The sequence below is a fragment of the Rhinolophus sinicus genome, chromosome 18 (genome assembly GCF_057876585.1).
Source record: "Rhinolophus sinicus isolate RSI-liver-muscle chromosome 18, RSI-T2T, whole genome shotgun sequence".
NCBI classification, from domain to species: domain Eukaryota; kingdom Metazoa; phylum Chordata; class Mammalia; order Chiroptera; family Rhinolophidae; genus Rhinolophus; species Rhinolophus sinicus.
In genome coordinates, this window is record NC_142518.1 from 97,146,092 (window position 1) to 97,161,620 (window position 15,529).

Here is a 15,529-nt window from a genome sequence, read left to right on the forward strand (position 1 = left end):
CAAGCCCTAATCCACTGCTCCCATACCCAATTGGTCTGCGTTTAGACATCAGGGAAAGTAGGCTTCAATTCAATGAAATTTGGAAATTCTTTTAAACTTACAAATTTTTAAGCTAATAAAACAAGGCATGTCTATGAGGTGACTACTTTGTTTCCCCGAAAATAAGACCTAGCCAGACTATCAGCTCTAATGTGCCTTTTGGAGCAAAAATTAATGTAAGACTGGGTCTTATATAATATAATATAGTGTAATGTAATGTAATATAATATAATATAATACTGGGTCTTATGTTAATTTTTGCTCCAAAAGATGCATTAGAGCTGATGGTCTGACTAGGTCTTATTTTTGGGGAAACACGGTATGTAGAATAGGTAGAAGAATCTCTAGTACAGTGGTTTAAGTTGGTAGGCACTCAAATTAGGTTACCTGGGTTCAAATCCTGGCTCTGTCATTTACTAGTTGTTTGATCTGGACAAGTTGCTATCCTCTCTGAGCCTCAGTGGGCTCATCTATAAAATGGAAATAGTAATAGCACCTACTTCATGGTTATAAGGCTCAGATGAGAACACATACAAAATGTCATGCTTAGCATAAACGAATTACTGACACATAGGCACTGATAAATATTACCTATGGTTATTATTTGTCGTCATGATCATGATCATGATTTTACTTCTGGGAGACTTTTAAAACTTGATCTGTGAAGACAATAAACTCTGACCTTAGGATTTTACCCATTCCAGTTTACTCCTTTGTCCTAAACTTTTTAGGTCTCCCAGGCTAGAAGTTTTGTAATCAATCATCTTTTACTCTTTCTCTTTTAGGCCCATGATCTGTTTGTCACCAAGTCCTATCTTGTTTTTTTAAAATGTTTCTCTGGGGGTGGCTGGTTAGCTCAGTTGGTTAGAATGTGGTGCTGGTAGCACCAAGGTTTTGGGTTCGATCCCCACATGGGTCACTGTGAGGTGTGCCCTCCTTAGATAAATAAATAAATAAACAGTACTAAATAATAAATAAATAATAAAAAAAAAGGAAATGAGCTTCATTTAAAAAAAATAAATGTTCTCAATTAACCTCTTCATTCCCATCCTAATTCAGGCCCTGATTCCCTCTGGCCTGGATTGCTTTTCAAGCCCTCTAGCTTCTTTTTCCTGACTGTAGCTTCTTCTCCAGTCTGTCCTATATGACACTGCCAGGCTGACCTTCCTGAGGCACTGCTTTGATCCTGTTTCCCCTGCCTTGGAATCTGTAATGAGTCTATTGTATGCCAAAGCAAGGCCAAGGTCTCCCACCTGACCTTCAGGACCTTCTAAAACATCTCTTTCCAGTAGATATATGATGCCAGCCAGACACAAAATTGGGAGTTTTCTAGTAGCCACATTAAAAAGCAAAAAGAAACAAATGAAATATATTTTATTTAACTGAAAACATTCAAAACATCATTTCAACATGTAATTATAAAAATAAATGAGATATTTTCATTCTTTTTTTCTTTTGTTCCAAGTCCTCCAAATCCATTTGTATTTTACACTTACATCACATCTCAAGTCAGACTGGCCATGTTTCAAGTGCTCAGTAGCCATATGTGGCTAAAGGATACTGTATTACTGCCACTGTAGAGTGTGATTTGCTACCACTGTCACCCCCCACACAAGACATACCTAAATCTTACTTCTTCCTGGTTTGTTAAAACAAAACAAGGATGGTAATACCATGACTGTTTTATAAGGTTGTCTTAAGCAAATGTGAAGTGTGGAAGTGCTTTGAAAGCTGTAAAGCTCTGTGAGAATGTAGGGAAGTTATTATCAGGAGTAAAGGTTTTTACTGATACTACGAGAGTAGGATATCTTTGGAATAATTTGAAAGAAAAGACTATTAAGGAGGTAAATGGGCTGTCCTGAATTCACACTTATGAAAAAATGAACTCTAAGCAATGAAGGAAGAATAGAAACATATACTTTCACCCATTAGCTCTTCATAATTATCTTTTTGAAAGAAATTTGTCATATTAATAAGGTTCTCTAAGTTAATTTAATTAATTTAAATTAATCTGTAGGCCTTTTTTCCCCTTCAGCATTCTGAGGAATGGATTTAGAGGCATTTAGTTCTTCTCTTGAAGGAGCTAGACTGCTACCAAGAAGTTCACTGCTTTGGGCAGTAAATGTAGCCCATACCCTTTGTGGTACTGACATAGGAGAAGCATTCAGATTTCTTGTATTGTCTGCTTTGTTGCAAAGAATTGGAATTGACCTAAAAACACAACGCTAGCAATACAGGTGCAGAAATGATTTGTAAAATGTTTTCAATTCATATTATAAGAGGAATTTTAAAGAGTAATTATTCTGTCAGGTTAATTAGTAAGACTACTAACAATCAGAGGACACATTATTTTAAATATTGTTGAGTTATAGTGTGCTTGCTTAAGTGGTACCCAAATCTTATTCCAGCCCTTTACCAAGACACGTAGTCCACTAATTTTTCTTTAGTCATGCCTTGAACTAACTTGTGGCTCTCAGGAGTTCAACATTTGCTGTAGATGTAACTCTGTTTACAGTGTGAGAAATAAGATTGTTAAATGAAGTAACTCTGGAAAAAAAAGTCAACTTTATAAAGTGGTTTCTGGGTAAGGGACCCCACCATTTACAGGTTTGCCCAAACCGGAGACCTCAACCTAACATGTGACCCCCTTCTCCCTCATCCATCCCTCTAATTAGCTACTAAATCCTTATGACTCCACCTCTGAAATACTTCTTTTATCTGCAACCACCTGTCCTTCCCCACTGCAGGCTTTCATCACTTTTCTCATAAGCTATGAAGATCGCAACAATCTTCAAGTTTCCCTGCCTCAAGCTTCAGCCTCCCCTCCCCTCCACAATTTATTCTCTAACTCCCAGCAGAACGATCTTGCTAAAATACAGATCTGATCATGCCACTCCCCAAATTAAAAACTTCAAGTTATTCCCAGGACTGACAGACAAAATCCAAACTACTGAGCACAATGTACAAAGCACGGTACAGTCAGAGGCCGACTTATCAGCCTTGCCTCCTGCCATGTACCCAGAAAAATGATAATCAAATTACTTGCTGTTACCCAGGAAGGCCTATTCTCTTATGAGCTCTGTTCTCTTCCTTTGGACTGCTCCCTCCACTCCTCACCTCAGTGTGGGATGTCCCATGATCTTCATGCCCTTCAGCTTTATCTAATACCCTATCTACTGTGAGAAGCCTTCGCTAACTCTCTGATCATTTGTTCTTTCAGTCTCCCTAACTGCATTCCTTATTCTTTGGTGGCAGGAATTCCTCAAGGCTAATTCCTGTCTATATCCCCAGTATGTAATATTCTGCCCAACATAGCATAGTTAGTCCATAAAAAATGTTGAATAAATAAAGGAATGAATTGATGCTATCCGTCTCAACTGTATACCTTTCTCTTCTACCCCAAAGAAGAAAGCTAAGGGGGCCAGCCCGGTGGCTCAGGCAGTTGGAGCTCTGTGCTCCTAATGCCGAAGGCTGTCGGTTCGATTCCCACATGGGCCAGCGGGCTCTCAACCACAACGTTGTCAGTTCAATTCCTCGACTCCCACAAGGGATGGTGGGCTCTGCCCCCTGCAACTAGCAACGGCAACTGGAACTGGAGCTGAACGGCACCCTCCACAACTAAGATTGAAAGGACAACAACTTGACTTGGAAAAAGTCCTGGAAGTACACACTGTTACCCAATAAAATCCTGTTCCCCTTCCCCAATAAAATCTTTTATTAAAAGAAGAAGAAAGCTAAGTTTTGAATTCAGTGTGATTTGCAATCACGTGCTGTTATTTCTAGGTATTTGATGAGGACAGTTAAAATCACAATCTTTCCTTTTAGCTCAAGTTTAAATTGTCTAGTCTAGTAAGATTTTGCTTGGGCCACAAGGAATTATTCTCATGCTCTACTTTCCCCATCTACTAAAAGTCATATTTACAATCTGGCCAGAAAAACACATGGAAAGATTTTACCTTTAGATCCTTTGATTTATAGGATACTTTAGGAATATTAAAAACAAACAAACAAAAACTAAGCACATCTTTTTTGTTTTTTAAATTTTTATTGGGAAATATTGGGGAACAGTGTGTTTTTCCAGGACCCATCAGCTCCAAGTCAAGTCGTTGTTTTCAATTTAGTTGTGGAGGGTGCAGCTCACTGGCCCACATGGGAATCGAACCAGCGACCTTGGTGTTATGAGCACTGCGCTCTAACCAACTGAGCCAACCGGCCACCCCAAGCACATCTTTAATTTCACAGAATCCCAGATCATTGGACTGGAATGGATCTTAACCAGGATCACCTTCACTTTGTATGGTTATGCGGGTTGTGTACTGTTCAACCTCAGGGGCCACCATTCTCAGGGATTCTAATGTGAATGCATCCTCGAGGGTTGTATCGTGCACAGCCTTGCACATCCTTAAACAGCGTCCCTTCGTTTCTAATGATCTTCATTTTCAGATAATGAAATTTAAGTCCTAAGAACCAACAGGTTTGCTCTAGGTCATGTAGATACACTTCATGGAAGGGTGCAGTTGGTAATCTTCCCGCTTTCTGCCTCTCAGTCATTCTGATCCAAATTGCTCCAGGAAACTGAAACTAGAAATATGGTGTTTGAAAAACTCATAGACACAGACAATAGTTTAGTGGTTACCAGAGGGTAAGGGGGGTGGGGGTGGGGGGTGGAGATGAGGGTAAGGGGGATCAAATATATGGTGATGGAAGGAGAACTGACTCTGGGTGGTGAACACACAATGGGATTTATAGATGATGTAATACAGAACTGTACACCTGAAATCTATGTAATTTTACTAACAGTTGTCACCCCAATAAATTAAAAAAAGAAAAAGAAAAAAAAGATGGTGGTTGCTATAGTTGTATGGATAATGGACGATATGCCTTCAGCTACACATGAAATTTAAATCATGTGGTTTTTCTCTGTATTATTTACTCTTGCTTTCCACCTCCAGCTCTACTGGCCTGATCTGCATGATTTCAGCATTCAGAATGTCACTGCTGCCCTCAGGGCTACCAAGACTCAGGTGGCTGTTTGTCCCACCAAGTTGCCAAGCTGTATTGTCTGCTCTCTGTCTTGCTGGCCTGCTCTGTGACCTACTGTTAGCTGCCATTTTCTTTTTTTGGCTTCTCTTCTTGGCATTTTGTGCCGCTTTGTTTTTATAGCCATCACTAACCAGTCAACATGATTCTCCTTCTATTCTACAGACCATTCAATCACAGCATGTTGACTGTTGACCTTGTGCCTTTGGTTCTTTGCTGCTGCTTATAGATGCCGGGGTGCTTAGGGGATGCTGCTTCTTTGCCAAAACTTTTTAGTTTCTTTTCTTTTTCTCCTTATTCTAGATTTGGGGCTTTCTGAATGCTTGAAGATGCCAGAAGGGTTGTCTCCAAATAGTTGTGGCGCTATTCCTATAATTCCCCTTTTATTCTTGTTTCAAGTGAAAATACTGTTCAGGGGGAAGAATCTTGGTTAGGAAAGTTACTATAAATCAGATTCCCAGTAGCTAATTGTTTCTATCAAGGACAATGCATTTAAAAAATTACTCCTTCCTCTACCCCTTACTCCATGATCGTCATCAGTGTCAAACAAAGATAAATACTTGGTAGGCTTGATTGAGCCTGAATAGAAAACTGGACTTCTTTAACCAAAGCCCTCTAGCCATGATGCACAGATGCACTATTTGCATCTTTGCTCTTAATCGTTAATGCTGGCAGATCTTTCTGAAACTGCTTGCTGTAGTTTCACTTAATCAGTTGAGATATAGAATAGAATTAGATTAAGGAACTATTAATTTGTTAGAGGTTTGATAGTTGCTGTTTAGTGGTTGCTTGTACTTTATATATTGTTCATTGTATAACTGGGAATTTCTTTGTAAATGTTTGGTTTTCAGGCTGGTTGGAAGGAAAACCACGCAACATTCATGAATGAACTAAAAAATCTTCAGGCTTCTGGACTGACTACTCTTGGTCAGGCTCTAAGATCCTCATTTGATTTGTTAAATCTCAATAGATTAATATCTGGAATAGACAATTATGGACAGGTAAAAAAATTTTGAGTGAGTACAGCTAATTTATTTTGGTGACTTGGGGTATGAATTTAAAATTGGGTATGGTTAACAAATTTTCTGCTATTTTTCATAACTTTCAAAAAGAGGCCCACATATCTTTTAAATATATATATATAAATATATATATATGTATATATATATATATATATACACACATATATACACACATATATATATATATATATATATATATATATATATATATATATATATATCTTTTGGGGTCGTCTTATATGTAACTTGATCATAAAATAGTTAAAATCACCCACCCATCAGATCACCAGATATCTGAGAATGGGATTAATAAATTGCTGAGAAATATTAGAACAAGACAATTGAAGAGAAATTTAACTCCCTCATCCTTCCCAATTCAATGAAAAAGCTCTAAGAATGACAGGAAGGCAAAATAGCATTTGCTGCTGCTACCATTGTCCTTTCCTACTGTCATAACTGTGCTCACAATAACCAGAGTCACTCTCCAGGTTGCAGAGCATAAGTCACTAGTGTCCCCCATCTGTGCCAGGATTTTGACTCAGGAGAATGGATTCACGAGTGTGGATGATGCTGCCATTATAGTCTCTTTAATATCTTTTCTTAATGATTACTTGCAAAGCAGAAGGAGAGGAGTATTTGGATGTTACAGTTTGGGAGTTCCTGAATTATAACAATTCCTCAGTTTATTCTGAATGTTACCTCTTCAGGGATTGGTATTTTGATCCCCATCCACTCAGTCCCTAATCTTTCCCTTCTTATTTATCCAGGAAAATTTTATCACACACTTGGGAGATCACTGGCAAGGCAAATGTAAAAGTTTAAATACAATATTATTACTTTACACGGCTCTAATACTTTTTAAATGTATTTTAGGGGAGAAATCCATTTTTTTTAGAACCATCTATTTTAATTACCATCACAGATGGAAACAAGTTAACAAGTACGGCTGGTGTTCAAGAAGAGGTGAGATTTCATTTTTAAATTTTTCGTTTAAATAGCAGAGAACATGCAGCTATTTCTGTGGGAGGCATACATTTCTAATTAAAAATAAGTTTAATCAAACTTTCCATCTTGGTGATCCTTGAAAGATTGCTTCATTTTATTCAGTAAAGTGAAAGAAACGTGAACCCTTTAATTCTTTCTTCATTTTTGTATGGGTTGTTCTGACGAAACTCTTCACATTTTGCCTTATCAGCTTCATCTTCCTTTGAATTCGCCTCTGCCTGGAAGTGAACTAACCAAAGAACCTTTTCGTTGGGATCAAAGGTTATTTGCCCTGGTGTTGCGTTTGCCTGGATTGGCTTCAACTGAACCAGAGCAATTAGGGAGTGTACCAACTGATGAATCTGCCATCGCACAGATGTGTGAAGTCACTGGAGGTATTGGCAGTATTTAACATTCTAAAGGAAGAATTCAGGGCAGCAGTGGTTAGTTTTTCTTAAATGTCATCTCCATCCATCCTTTACTTCAGAATCTTGTAATGCTGCTGCTTAAGCTCATCATTAGTGTTGTATTTTAGGGTTTCAAGTGCTTGTATTGTGAAATAGCATTTTATTTGATTGAATTTGTGCTATTTGTTTTTCCTTCTGGTATAGGTCGCTCCTACTGTGTTAGAACACAAAGAATGTTGAATCAGTGTTTAGAATCTCTAGTTCAAAAAGTTCAGAGTGGTGTAGTTATTAACTTTGAAAAAACGGGACCAGATCCACTTCCTATTGGAGAAGGTACAGTAGAGAACTTTGTTTTCACCCTATAGTGTTACATGGGAGAATGATCTGAGATTGGAAAAACATTAAACTAATCTTAAATGACACTCAAATCATTAAAACAAATATTTTACTAATATAATTTAGACTAATGAGTGATTACATTGAACTCTGCCTTGCCCTATTTTGGGGGACAAATGAAATATGCTAACTTAAATAATTAAAATGCATGTGGGATACATGATGCAGCATTATACAATGCGCAGTTTCCCTGCAATTTTAAGGGTGATGGGGAAACTATAATGAATCAGTCCACAATAAACTTGATGCATTTGCTTTGTGTTCCGTCCCCTAACTATATACATAGGTTGTATTATCAGCATTGCTTCTACCTTTCAGTAAATTTCGATAGTTTTTATTTTGCCTTTGTGGTCATTGAGTCAACTGGTTAGTAAAGAATTCTTTTGTCATCTAATTGGGAATTAAAAGAAAATCTAAATGGAATTTATGACCTATTTTGTCAGATTCCAAAACTGTAAAACAATACCAGGGAATGAACAATTTCATTTGCCAAATTTGGAAAAATAACTAGTGGTTTGGTGTGTTTATGTGTCTAAATCTGAGAAAATTTAAAACTAATTTTACAATAGTTTCCCATAGTCTGCATATTTTGTTCATAATTAAGGATGGGGGGGATGTTGGATTAGAAGGGATGGATTAGATGAAAAGAGTTGCTAGGGAGAACATTCAAAAATCCTACTAGTCACTTTTTTTCATGAATCACTGTCTTGTACTTTGCTTTCAGCTGAAAAATGTGTACAAGAAGATCAGCAGCTGTGAAAAGAAATTCATGCTTTTGTCTGTCTTTTGTTTAACTTTTAGATGTTCTTATGGATTCATCTAGGCCAAGCAATTCATTTGCTGTTCAACCATGGCATAGTTGTCATAAGCTCATTTATGTACGACCTAACTCTAAAACTGGTGTTCCTGTTGGACATTGGCCAATTCCAGAATCTTTTTGGCCAGATCAGAATTTACCTTCACTAGTAAGTAACATAAAACAAAAGTTAAACATCATTCTGGATTTACTGATTACAGTAAACCTTTTTTAAAAGCTTTGAGGCTTTAAGCCATGTCTTCTATCTCTTGCCAGAAGTATAGCTTGTACCGTGTTTCCCCAAAAATAAGACCTAGCTGGACAGTCAGCTCTAATGTGTCTTTTGGAGCAAAAATTAATATAAGACCTGGTCTTATTTTACTATAATGCAAGACCCAGTCTTATATAATATAATTTTTGCTCCAAAAGACGCATTAGAGCTGATTGTCTGCCTGGGTCTTATTTTCAGGGAAACACGGTACCTAAAAACAAGAGAAGACTTCCTTTCTATACTGGCATTCTTTCTTTCAGTTGCCTTTACCACTTGAACTGCCCTCTTTGGATGTTAAAGCATTGTTATTTTGGATGCTGTTGCAATCCGTGACTTGGTTTTATTTCAGAGCAGCTGACTTGATTTACATGGTATACACAATATCTAAGAAGTGCAACATTGATTTTCATGTACAGGATGTGATCAAACAATATGGTGAATGTTTAAAAAAAATTATTACAGTAAAAGACACATTGCCATTAATCCCCCTCAAAATACTTCTTCTCGCTTTGAACACACTTATCCCATCATTCTTGCCCCTTATTGAAGCAGTTCTGGAAGTCCTCTTTTGTGAGTGTCTTTAGTTGCACCATCGTGGTTGCCTTGATGTCCTGAATCATTTTGACTTTGGGGAAGAGCCAGAAATTGCACGGTGCCAGATCCAGTGAATAAGGTGGATGAAGATACACTGTGATGTTTTTATTTGACAGAACTGCCATATACCAGAAGCGATAAGTGCCAAGGAGCGTTGTCATGATGGAAGATGACTTGTGGCACACTTTAAAACACACCTTCTCTTGACCATAGCTCACACCCGACTGACTGCACAGAACAAGCTGAAACTTGTCACACACTGTTACTAAGGTTCGACGTGCTGCTTCCCGTATTGAAGATCCCTGCCTTTCTGTTGGATGGCACTTAGCAGCAACATTCACCATATTTTGTGATCACAACGGAATGGCTCTGTGTGGCACATTACTTCTGGTACGGCAATTTCTGTCAAATAAAAACATTACTCTCTCAAGATCCATCCATGTTGAGAGAGTAATGCTGAGCGAAACAAGTCAGACAGAAAAAGCAGAGAACCATGTGATTTCACTGATATGTAGTATATAAACCAAAAACAACAAAAGAACAAGACAAACAAATGAGAAACAGAAACTCATAGACACGGACAATAGTTTAGTGGTTGCCAGAGGGTAAGGGGGGTGGGGGGGTGGGGGGGGAGGTGAGGGTAAGGGGGATCGAATATATGGTGATGGAAGAACTGACTCTGGGTGATGAACATACAATGGGATTTATAGATGATGTAATACAGAATTGTACACCTGAAATCTATGTAATTTTACTAACAATTGTCACCCCAATAAATTTAATTAAAAAAAAAAAAAAAAAAAAAAAAAAACATTACGGTGTGTCCGCATCCACTTTATTCACCAGATCTGGCACCCTGCGACTTCTGGCTCTTCCCCAAAGTCAGAATGACCATGAAAGGTAAATGTTTTTAATCGATTCAGGACATCGAGGCAGCCACGACAGCGCAGCTAAAGACACTCACGAAAGAGGACTTCCAGAACTGCTTCAGAAAGTGGCACGAACAATGAGATAAGTGTGTTCGAGGCAAGAGGGAGTGTTTTGAGGGGGATTAATGACAGTGTGTCTTTTACTGTAATAATTTGTTTTATTTAAACATTCACCATATTTTGTGATCACACCTCGTACATCCTCAAGAAATTCGAACTTGGTCTGCACTTTGTATAGGTTTTGAAACATTCAAAACACGTCATTTTACTTCCTCCTAGGAAGTCATTAAACAACCAGTGGGACTTTGTAGACCTGCTTTTTATCTTTTTGTAATCAATGGACTTGTGTCCTTGTCAATGCACCTTTAAATGATGGGTAATTAAGCAATATTTAAAAAGTGATCTCTAAGCAAGGACTTGTTTTTTGTTCACTGCATTTTGGTAGAAGAGGGTTTGATATTGTAGTTGTTCCTAGTACCAGAGGAATTGGCTTTTTTAGGGGGAGGGCTGGTGTCTAGTAATTAGGGAAATTATATGAAACCTACTCTCCCTTTCATATTCCTACCTCCCCCCAAGAGAGGGGGAGGGGCACGAAAAGATCACTACTTCTCCAGTATAGCATCTTCCTGGTTCAGCTAATCTGTAGTCTGTCTAAGTTTTAGAAATTTCTGACATGAACTGCATTTTTTCCTGGATTACTATTTTTAGGCTCCTGCATTTTTTCCAGGAATGGCCATGAAAGGCTTGAAGGTACAACTGAAGAACCATTTTCAGCCCCTGCTGTGGGTGAGGGTAAATCTTTCCCTCCTTCCCTCAGGGCTTCCAGGTGGTACACTTGTCAAATCTCAGTGCCCAGTTACTCTCAGCCCCTTCAAACCCCAGAATGAATGTTTTAGTTATGAAATTACTTCATTATTGCCCATGATAGGGCTTCACTCATGTCTTTATTGCTTTCTTATAGATTTAAATCTAATAAGCCAGAAATATTTCTCAAGTTTAATTAAAATTAAAATCAGGAAAAACTGGAATAAAGAAATTCCAAGTAACTCACACATAGCTCATATGACCATGCCTTTAGCTTTAAAAGCACACTTGGGGGCCATTTTTCTCAGCTCCCAAAATATCTTGTAGGTTTGTAAGTCATAAAGGTAAGTCAAAAGGTTTTTCCCCTTTTATAAAGGAAACAGAAATATTTTGTCATATTCATATTAGCCTTACAGATCTCTCAGCAAGAATAGGCAGAGCCATGCCCCACCCTTGTCCCTGGGACTTGTCCTAACTCCTTATCTCTCCGTATTGCCCTTGCTGCCACCATTTCTCTCTCTGATGTTCTCCATTCCAACAAACTACACCTGTTAATAAAATGGCTGCTGTATTAATCTGCTCTGGCACCCCAGGCACACAGGCCTTTGCAGCCCAGCCAGATGCATCCCCAGCTCTAGCCATTCAAGGCAAACATGTGGGTGTGACAAATGCTGTGAAAATTAAACTGGAAAAAAAATCTGCTGGGCTCTGGAGTTGTGACTGGTTCATTTTCGGTCTCTATCTTGCCCTTCCCATACCTTCACAATTTTTCATCTTGCTTGTTAGTGGCTCTAGCTCTGTCATTATCTCATTAGAAAGTTTCATGGATTTCTTCTTCCCTCACAGTGTCTGTCACCTCATGGTACAAAGGAATGAAGGGCAGATGACGCTTGGAGGTGACAAAATGGATCTAAAATCCCAAGTTCATCTTGCAGAGCTTAATTAATGACTGCTGAAGCATATTCAAAGCAGTTTTATTTTTCACTTCACTGAAATTGTAGTTATGAGTGTTATAATTTACCTTTCCTCTTCCCATTGCCAAGGGATGGTTGAGATGAAGAATCTAAGTGCCCTCCCCCGATCAAGCCATTGGTGGTACCTAGAGATCAGGAGCCCTATTTCTTAAAACACTAGTCTGTACCTCAGTGATGACTTTAAAGATGTAAAAGTGATTGCAGACTTGTTAGAAATGTAAGCTCACTTGGTAATGGACCATATTTCCCCCTCTTGTTTTTCAGCCTCCGCGAACATCTCATCCTGTTGTGAAGTTCTCCTGTGTAGATTGTGAACCAATGGTAATAGACAAACTTCCCTTTGACAAATACGAACTTGAACCTTCACCCTTAACTCAGTACATCCTGGAACGAAAGTCTCCCCATACCTGCTGGCAGGTACTTATTTTTACCTGTTAGACAAATATCTATAACCACTCTGGGATCTGGAAATTGTTTTAGGAAGTTTCAGAGGTTAATCTGAGGATAATTAGGCTGAGTCTGGTAATAATGTTTCTCAAAAAATGCTATCAAAAGCAACAGGGCCAAGGAAATAATTTCACACTGATAGGAATCATTAACCTACTGTACATTGCCATTTAAGGCAGTCAAATCTGATGAAACCTGTGTATTTGAGGACTTGGAGGATTTCCCTGAAGCTTGTCCAGGGAGCCCGGGTTAAGAGTCCCTAACCTAAGGGATGTAATTCTATTCAACTACGGCTTCTGCAGCTGAAGTAAGCTTCTCAGCCCTTAGTGTGAACTTGACAGATTGGAAGTACAAGATATCTTTGACAAAAAGCCATAAGCCCTGAAACTATTTTCTGTATTCGAGTAACGTAGCCAGACTCTACTTGTAGTACCAAACACACTGTTGTGTGTAGTGTGGCATTTACTTGGACAAAGCAAATGCACATCTACCGGCTCTTCTGAGTATGAACCTTCAGCTGGAAGGGCTTGCTGACTTGTTATAGACTCACCTTTGGATTTTAATTTGTAAAAATCCAGATATGGCAGTCACAGCCTTTTTATTTGGCTGTAATGAGGAAGTCCTACGTTGTTATGATGTTTGTTCTATTTCTAAACTACAGTACCACATAGCAGTCAGTAATTGTTAGCTTCTATTTACACAAGGAACACTTTCAGACTACCATCCTAAAATGTGAGATAATTGCTACTAGCTGTCTTTAAGCTACTTGAATTCTCCAAAGATGCTAAAATTGGTAGAAAAAAGAGAAACAGGCTTAAAGCAAGGATGTAAACGTGCAAGAAACAGAACAATCTCATGAATGTAATGTTGAACAAAAGGAGCCAAACATAAAAAATCACATATCATATGATTTTATTTCATTTATGTTTAAAAAGAGGTAAAGCTTACTCTGTCAGGATAGTGGTTTCTCTCAGGGATGCGGAGTGGTGACCAGAAAAGGACATTAGGAGGTTTTTGGTCATGTTCTATTTCTTGATCTGTGTGCTGATTACAAGTATGCATTCACTTTGTGATTTTTTTTAACAGTACAGAGGTTTTTTTTTAATTTTTCTTTACACTTATGCTATGAATTCTTAGGGAATGGGTTCCAGCAGCTCAGACTCCTTTCCCCTGGTTCTCACAAAGTGTGCTTCTCTGAGTGGGGCAGGCTGGTGTTTCAGTTGAAGCCAGGTACCTTTCTCTTTGGCTTCCTTCCTTTTTTGATCATTTTCCTTCACTCGTTTCAGGAAAGCTGTCTTGGCTCTTAGAGTGTTTAATATGCTCAATACGTACATTAATTCTCTTGGCAAAGATCTTGCCCTTAACTTGTTTACAACAATGCCAACTGCATGCTGGGTAACATTGTAGACCCTTCCAATTTTGCCACAGAAACATTTGTAGGGCATTCATTTTTGAACAGTGCCCATTCCCGTGATGACTATAATATCACCTTTCTTGTAGATTCACATGTATGGGGCCAAAGGAACGGCTCCATGTTTTCTAAAAGGCCTAGAGAACATATAGCAGGCACCTCTCCTCTTTCCCTTTGTGTTGGTCATTTTGGTGAATTACTGGAAGATGGCAGTCCCCCTCTTTGTGATCTTTTATTGAGCTATATACTTACAATTCATGCACTTTTTAAATATATTTTTACATTTCAATAAAATGCACCAAAAATGTACTAGAAATGTAGACAAGTGGTTAATAGAATGCTAACTTAAAGTCAAGATAGGAGGTTTGAATTTATTGGTTGAAAAAATTTTGCAACGAAAACAAATAAAATTACAAATTATACTTTTCCTCTAAAATAAACTCTCTTTTCTATATAGCACATTCCTTGTAAATCTTCTCCACTTAAGAAATCCTGCCCTTGCTTCCTGCACCACCCCTCAAATATTCCATATGCCTTTCTCCTGTACCTTAGGTTACTTTGGTTTAGAGTAGTTTTAATACAGTGAGTTAGTGGGAGTGAAAAAGAATAAGATGAACCAGGAACCAGGAAATTTGGCAAAATCATGATGGAGACTGGCTTCTAACCCTAGCTCTGTCACCAACTATGTGCTCTTGGACCAGACACCTACTTTTTCTAGTCGGTCTCTAATGATCGTTTTGAACCCCTAAATTCTATGAATCTGCAGGTGATAAGGAAATTGGAAAAACTCAAGAGACTTATGGGAAAGAAGGAAGGAAAGTAGGAAGGGAGGGAGGAAAGAGAGGGAAAGGGAGTGAGAGAGGAACAAAATCAGTGCTTTTCCTTTCATAGGAATCATATGTCTGATCCTTGATGGCTGTATGTTACTTTTTTTTTATCCTTTATGATGAATTTTCCCCCTCTTCTCTCATACACACTGAGAAGATCGGGGAAATCCAACGTGTTTCATTAGTTATCTGTTTCTACTAAGATTCAAATTAAGACATGAAATGTAGTAGATAGTTCATGTTTTAGTATAACTCATTCGTTTGTGGAATCAAAAATTACATAGCAAGAATTTATTCTTAGCTATAACTAAATATAGCAAGAATTTAGTGAACTGGTAGGCGATACTTCTGGTACTGAGAATTAGCAAAGTAAATGGATTCTGTTCACCGTCAGGGTTTGCCTTTTGTCTTAAATGATCCTGTTGAAGAACTCATGAGACACAGAGAAAACATCGTAGCTAGAGGACTCCATACAGCACATCAAGTATATGGGACCTGACAATATAGTATACATTAAATCAGGAATATCAGTGAGGAATAAGGTGACAGTCATATGGAATAAACATTAAATATTTTAGTTGTTATTGA

The 15,529-nt window shown here is 38.1% G+C and overlaps 1 protein-coding gene across 4 annotated transcripts in view; it reads left to right on the plus strand.

The window, feature by feature from the left end:
* Positions 1–15,529, plus strand: part of LOC109436244 (integrator complex subunit 6-like) — a 56,538-nt gene that overhangs the window by 18,225 nt on the left and 22,784 nt on the right. For all 4 annotated transcript variants that reach the window (XM_019714684.2, XM_019714683.2, XM_074324308.1 and 1 more), the window contains exons 3-8: positions 5,931–6,080; positions 6,975–7,064; positions 7,297–7,480; positions 7,697–7,825; positions 8,690–8,853; positions 12,521–12,673. In XM_019714684.2, coding sequence (XP_019570243.2) covers positions 5,931–6,080; positions 6,975–7,064; positions 7,297–7,480; positions 7,697–7,825; positions 8,690–8,853; positions 12,521–12,673 — 870 coding nt within the window. The remainder of the gene's footprint in view (positions 1–5,930; positions 6,081–6,974; positions 7,065–7,296; positions 7,481–7,696; positions 7,826–8,689; positions 8,854–12,520; positions 12,674–15,529) is intronic.